We start from the raw sequence: 6427 nt of genomic DNA, 5'->3' as shown, positions 1-6427 counted from the left end.
CAGTACTGGCTGGTCTGTAGGGACAGAGAAGGTGGATGAATGGGGGTGGGAGGGTGGTCTCCCTTCTCTTTGAGGAGCTACATTTCTGTATCTTTACCTATTGGTAGAACTAATAATAGCAGCTGCTGAGTCTGACTATTTCTTCCTACTGGGAATCATCCTGAAAAACAGCAGCCCTCAGGAATCTGTTGATGCTTTTCATGCCTGTAGCAGAACTTGTATTTTTTTCTTGAGAAAAATAAACCACTGAGTTGGAAAAGAGTTGTCCAAATCAACTTCTTAATACAAATTCTTAACTCCATATAACAGAGGCAGAAAACAGCCTCTTGTCTCCCCTGCAGTGGTCTCCCAGCCACATCTGCAGACCTTGGGCAAGCATGAGCTAAAACATCTCTCACTGACAAACACGAGACAGCACAACCACAGCTTGGCTGCTTTTCCTCTCCTAACTCACGAGTTGCTCAAAAATTCTGACATTTTAATAGCAGAGCATGAAAAGTTGTGTTTATTTGCCTCCCTGCTCTTCGTGCTTTTTGAATTCCTGTTGCAATCTGAAGGATTCAAAGCCTGTTGAAAAACAAAAACATTCAGGATCAGTAGTTTTATGCAGATGCCAAAAATCACAAGACTTGTGAAAGAATGGCAAGAACCAGCAGTGCTGGGCCCTCAGTTACCAGCAGTGAGGTGGGGGTGCAAACAGATGACAACAGAAATCAAGTTTCAGGGAAACTTGTGATTTACTTTTCCTATCATGGGTTCTCTCTCTGCCATGCATAACCCACTCTGGCAGCGAATGGCCAAAATCACAGTTTCTGTCCAAAGAACACACAGTATCTTGCTGTACAAAACAACAACTGATGAAGGAAGGAGCAGCCTGTCCTGTGGGAGCTGCCTGACCTGTCCTGGGGGCAGCTGGTGCTGTTCCCCTGGGCTGGGACACAGCCCCGGGGCTCTTGGGGCTGCCCCCAGTGCAAGCAGGCAAATGCCAGTTCCCTTCTGCCCTGTTACTATATTAAACTTCCCAAAGAAAATGACACAGCCAACTGATGGACCAGAAGTAGGCATTCCAAAATTAATTACTAAAACCGCAGGAGGTTAATTAGTTTTACTGAATAATTACTCAAATCATTGCAATGAACTATAGCCCAAGTTCAAAGCCATGTGCTTGTTTACCTGCCTGGAGCTCCTCCGTATCTCCTGACACTGAAACTGATCTCACTGGAGGCACAGACCTGTCTCTGATGTAATTATGTCTCCAGTGTCATATTGAACAGACCCAGTCCCTGGAATGCAGGTCTGACTCCCTTCAGTCTGCAGGTTACAGACAGCAAACTGCACTGCAAATCCAGCTCGGGGAGGGAAGAGACCAGTGCTAAATGCAGTGACAATGTTGGCACAGGAAAAGAGGGGAAAAACTGAGCAGGAATATATTTGGACTATAAATTAGAACACTTCTAGTGATTCATGGTATTGCAATTCATTAAAGGATTACTGCCCCCCTGCTGCCAAATCACATGTTAAAACCAACTGCTCTCCATTTCACTTTAAATTAAAATGCTGGGCTGGCACAATGACATCCAAGATGTTCACTTATGTGACCTGGGGGAGGTCGATTGCTGGGCTCTGGTAAATAGTCTCAGTCTGAATTTCCAGAGCTTATGTGGAGACAACCTTACAAGGCTGGTAAACACTTACAGCCATGAGGTTCTGGAAAATACAGAATCTCTAAGACAAAACTCAAGGCATTTATGAAAAGCATTACAACAACCTTCTGCTTGTGATGTTGCCCTGATGAGTCCTTTGGTCTTATTCAGATAGACTGGTGAAATCCCCAAAGACAAATGATTCAGGGGTATGGTGTGTTTCCTCTACACACTCTGCAACACACTGCTTTTGTACCAAACAGCATAGTAATACTCCCTGGAAAGAAGTTGTTTACAAGCAGTCACTTAAGAAAAACGTATCTATCTAATGCCAAACCACTTTAAAGTGGATTAATAAAATGCCAGCTTGCAATAATATTTCTTAGAAGGTACTTTCCACAAAGTAATGTTTTGTTGGCCTGGTCCTTGTGATACCAGTGTGGGCAGATTTCACATATACATAAACTTGCCACAATCAGTGATTCACTTGCTCTGTCTGTCAGTGTCCTTCTTTATGTTACCAAATGTATAGTTGTATCAAAATATATCCAGGGGATGTGTATGTAAGAAAGAGCTACAGAATTGGCAATAGAATCCTGTCCAGGAGATTAACTTCATAATTGGCAGGAAGATCAAGCACTATTAACCTGCAGCTATGCAGTGACCTATGGCTCTGTATAGAATTATGTTACTTCATAGTATTTACACAGCTATCTTTACTCCTTATCGTGAAAATTTCCAATAAAGGTAAACTTGAAAGGACCTCACATGGTCAAAACAAACTCCAAGTTACCAGCATCTTTGTCAATGGGCAGTAGCATAAAAAATGTCCCAGGTTTTGAGGAGTCTGGGGATTTAAAAGTACCTCTTCTGTTCTTGATCTTTCCTCATGCCAAAGGGATTGAGCAGAAAGCATCTGATTTAGTATGCAGCCATTTTCCCCACCCTTCCTAGGGTTATGGAAGATCCCTGTTACAGGCTGAGTAAGAAATCTGCATACACGGTTTCTGTGACAGATTTCTGTGGTACATTCATCCTGGAGAAAAATAAAAGAATCCAGTAAGAAGTGACTTCTAGATCCTTTTATTGAACAGGATTGAGAAGCACAGAACCATGGTTAAAGCAAATACACAATATTACAGTTTATTCACTCACAACAACTTTACCTGAGAGATGCTTCTTACACAAGTGTCCCTGAGTAGCAAAGCCTCTCTGAGATGGCTGTCCTCATTCGCCCCCACACTCTGAACTGGAATTTGTTACCTCCTCAGTCGTGCTGACACAGCTGTTTGCAGAGCATCCTATAGCACAGAGCACTGGGATGATCTCAGTTAAGATACAAACAACACCACTTCTCTTTGAAGGGATATTTTTAACCTGCAACCCCAGAAGCAGTTGCATCAGCAAACAGGAGAGAGCAGACACTGCAATGTGAGGAGAGTAACAAGCAGTTTGGGAATGAGGAGAGAAGATCAGCAGGAACCACTCAAATGGCTCTATTGCCAAAAACATTTCATGCAACCTGACACCAATCTTCTCATGGCTCACACTTAGTGGAATTCTTCAGATGAGTGTGAAATAGCCAAAAGCCACATTCAGCACAAACAAACAGAAGGTGGAGAGAGACTGCACACAGGGAAAATATTGCAGTGAAATCAAGGAGCTTTTTTTTAAAGCCTAATGTATTTTTACATAAAATACAACAAATTCTAATTATCTTTAGGAATACAGAGCTCTTTTATCAAGTCCAAGGAACAGAACTGCAATTTAAATTTCCCATATTGAAGTTTATATCTAATGCAATTTTGCTTTTTTTAAAGTCAAAAATATGTTCCACTTGTCCTCCAGTGGTAGGTGGCTGATCTGTAAAACTTAATAGGCTCTTCCAAGAGCTCCCTTTTCTTGGCCCTGATACACCAATGGGCTCTGCAGCTTCTTCTCCTGACCTAAGGCTTTGGTGGCAGGTACCCAGCAGCAGCTGTGACACGGTGCAGCTGTAACCTGAGATCAGGCTGCTAGGGAAGATTTTTGTGAGGCAGAATTGGGAGATATCTCAACAGGGACTCAGATGTTGTGTTCATGCTTATTCCCTCACCCTGCATCCTGTCTGACGGGGTAGACCTGTGCCCATCCTTGCACCTTTCTGCTCCTGCCCTGCTGCCCTTGCTGCTGGGCTCAGTACCCAGTACAGCCTTGCAGCAATCAGGGCTCTGGGCTGCTCCAGGCTCCCCACGCCCGCTGGGCTCCCCCAGCACCAGCACAGCAGGTCAGTGCCCTGCAGGGAGGGAATGCCACCCGCTGCCTCTGGCTCAGCTTCCCTCTCAGAGCAGCCCATCCATCATCTCCACAGCCCCCGGCGCTGTCATGTGCTGGGCTGCCCAGCAGACACTGAGCAAAGGTGACTCCACTGACAGAGATTTTATAAAACTTCACAGTTTTGCAGTTGCCAGAGAGAATCCATAAGGCAGCAAATACACGAGCACACTGCACAGGCTGAGGCACAGCATTTCACTGGGTGCAGCAGTTTCCAGAGGCACCTCTCAGTGCATCTTTTAAAGAATAGGACATTGGTTACCAACCTTGCAAGAATACATGAAAGAAACAGTTGTTCTGTTCACAGCACATTTAGTTAAGGATCCTCTGCTGTAGGTGATGCTGTCAGGGGACCTGTGGTTACCCCCTCTGCTCTGCTTTTTCAGAAAGGCATTTGCAACAGGGGGGTGAAAATGATCTTGATTTAATATCTCCTCCTGAAGGTTCTGCCTTTCACATCACAACAAAGCTTGGAACTTCATCCAGAGCAGCATTTGCTGTATTCTTAGCCATGACACAAAGAAAGATCTGTGGCCTCTTGGCAGTGAGGAGGCTGACCAGTCAACCCATGTCTTCTACCATGGGTTGATCACTTCTCCACTTCTTTGGAAGCCGAGTGATTTCCATCAGTCTTGCATGATAAGAGGGTAAGGACAACTCCTCTGCTGTGACTGTGCTCTGTGCTGGCTCAGGATGGTGGTGGAGCTGGTGACACCACACGGAGCTGCTTCCTCCTGACAATGGATTTGAGAGAGGCTGAGATCTCTCTGTATCGCAGCCCATATAGAAAAGGGAACAAAACTTTAGGAAGAATCATCAGGACATTGCAAACTGTCAGGGAGACCAGGATTCCTGTCTGCAGTCTGATGGCCACATTAACACACAAGAATGATTCTATGAAAAGGGCCAAGAGTGGAAAGAAGTAAAAAAATAACACAGTGTTGTGCATTAAGAATGTTACACTGGCTCTGGAGCAGATGCTCTCCCATATACCCGAATGTTTGGTTTTAAAATACAGAATAGCATAGCAACAAAATATTACAGACAGGCAGAGAAAGATAACCGTGGTAGAGAGCCAGAAACAGAGTTTCAGAGCATCAGTCCCATTCAGAGTTAATATTAGTATTACTGGAACCGAGCACATTTCCAGGACACAGGGCACAAAGGTGTGGGTGCTCCATAGCACCAGGAAGAACATCCCAGGGAAAGCTCCAGAACACATCCATAGAAAAGCAATTATTTTTTTAGTTCGTGAAGGAGGCAAAATAGCCACATAGCGCAAAGGAAACAAAATAGCTACGTATGTGTCGAAGACTATGGCAGCAGCTGTGAACAATCCTCCACAGTACGCCACTGCCAGCAAAAATAGCAGGAGGACACAAGCTGCCTCTGGGAGATGTAGATGTGCTGCATTGAGAGCAGCTGACAGGGTGTAGAACAACAGGTAGATGAGATCAGAAAGCAGAGCATTTCCCAGCAGCAGGTACCTTGTTTCCTGACGGATGTTAAACTGAGAGAAGATCACAAATAAGATGGTAGGAATGATGAGGACACCTGCTATGAGGCAGACAACTGGAGAGATTAGAAACATATTCATGTTTGTGCCTGATGGAGTGAGAGATAATTCCTCCAGCAGAAAGTACAAAGTAGTGTCATCCAAACTTGAGGAACTGTTGAATTCTATATCCCTGAGGCGGCGCACAGTTGCATTTGACCTCCTTACTGCGGCACAGCCAGAGAAGTCCATTTCCTTAGGATTTTGGGATGATTGTCTGACTTGAAGAAAGCAAGATGGATCTTCTACACTGAGTCCTTAGAGAGGTAAATGAAGCAGAGGTTGCAAAACACCCATGGAAGCAAAGTGATCTCTGTAGCCAATTTTATCAGCTCTGCTCAAGAACAGGAAGCTGAAAGTTGTAACAATTCTGTGGTGTCAAAAGCTGGTGATTTTATTTTCTTTCTGCATAATCTAACTTTTAGAAAAGAGAATGAGTCTCTGTGTGGTTTAAAGAAGACTAAATCCCTCAGCTCGCTCTTTGATCAGAAACAAACAGGTTGATCATTTTCAGTAATCTGCGTTTGTTTTCATCACAGTATCACTCCAATGAGGCAGAAGAAACATTGCCTTGATTAAACAAATACGCAGTGATACAGATCAGCATTTCACGTGTGCTGATGTAGCAGAGTCATAAATGAGGTTGGGTGGTTTTGCACCAATCTGTATGTAACAACACAATTGATTTGAAGTGATCAATAAAAAGGCTCCCCATCCTCTTGTAAAATTGTAGCACAATGGCTCTAGTGAATGAAATTATCTTACTTGCAGATGAAAACCATTTTTGCTTCAGTGAATCAAACCACGCTATTCATGAATGATAAGACTTCCCCTGCCTTTTTCATGCATGATACACAAACACTGAACTCTCATCTATTGCAGACTTACAGACAATCTGTGAATTGGGACGAGGGAC

At 43.9% G+C, this 6427-nt stretch overlaps 1 protein-coding gene across 1 annotated transcript; it reads right to left on the bottom strand.

Annotated features, from left to right (window-relative positions):
* Nucleotides 1-4644: 4644 nt before the first annotated feature.
* Nucleotides 4645-5703, bottom strand: GPR148 (G protein-coupled receptor 148). Its single transcript, XM_071566919.1, has one exon. It carries the CDS (start codon nt 5701-5703, stop codon nt 4645-4647), a length of 1059 nt encoding a protein of 352 aa, XP_071423020.1.
* Between the last annotated feature and the right edge of the window lie 724 nt (nt 5704-6427).

The sequence above is a fragment of the Pithys albifrons genome, chromosome 11 (assembly GCF_047495875.1).
Source record: "Pithys albifrons albifrons isolate INPA30051 chromosome 11, PitAlb_v1, whole genome shotgun sequence".
Taxonomy (NCBI): Eukaryota; Metazoa; Chordata; class Aves; order Passeriformes; family Thamnophilidae; genus Pithys; species Pithys albifrons.
Note: the sequence above shows the minus strand (reverse complement) of the source record. Positions and strands in the feature narration are given on the sequence as shown.

Excerpts from the sequence above, each read along its gene's own strand:
- GPR148 (XM_071566919.1), bottom strand. The coding sequence starts at position 5,703 with ATGGACTTCTCTGGCTGTGCCGCAGTAAGGAGGTCAAATGCAACTGTG.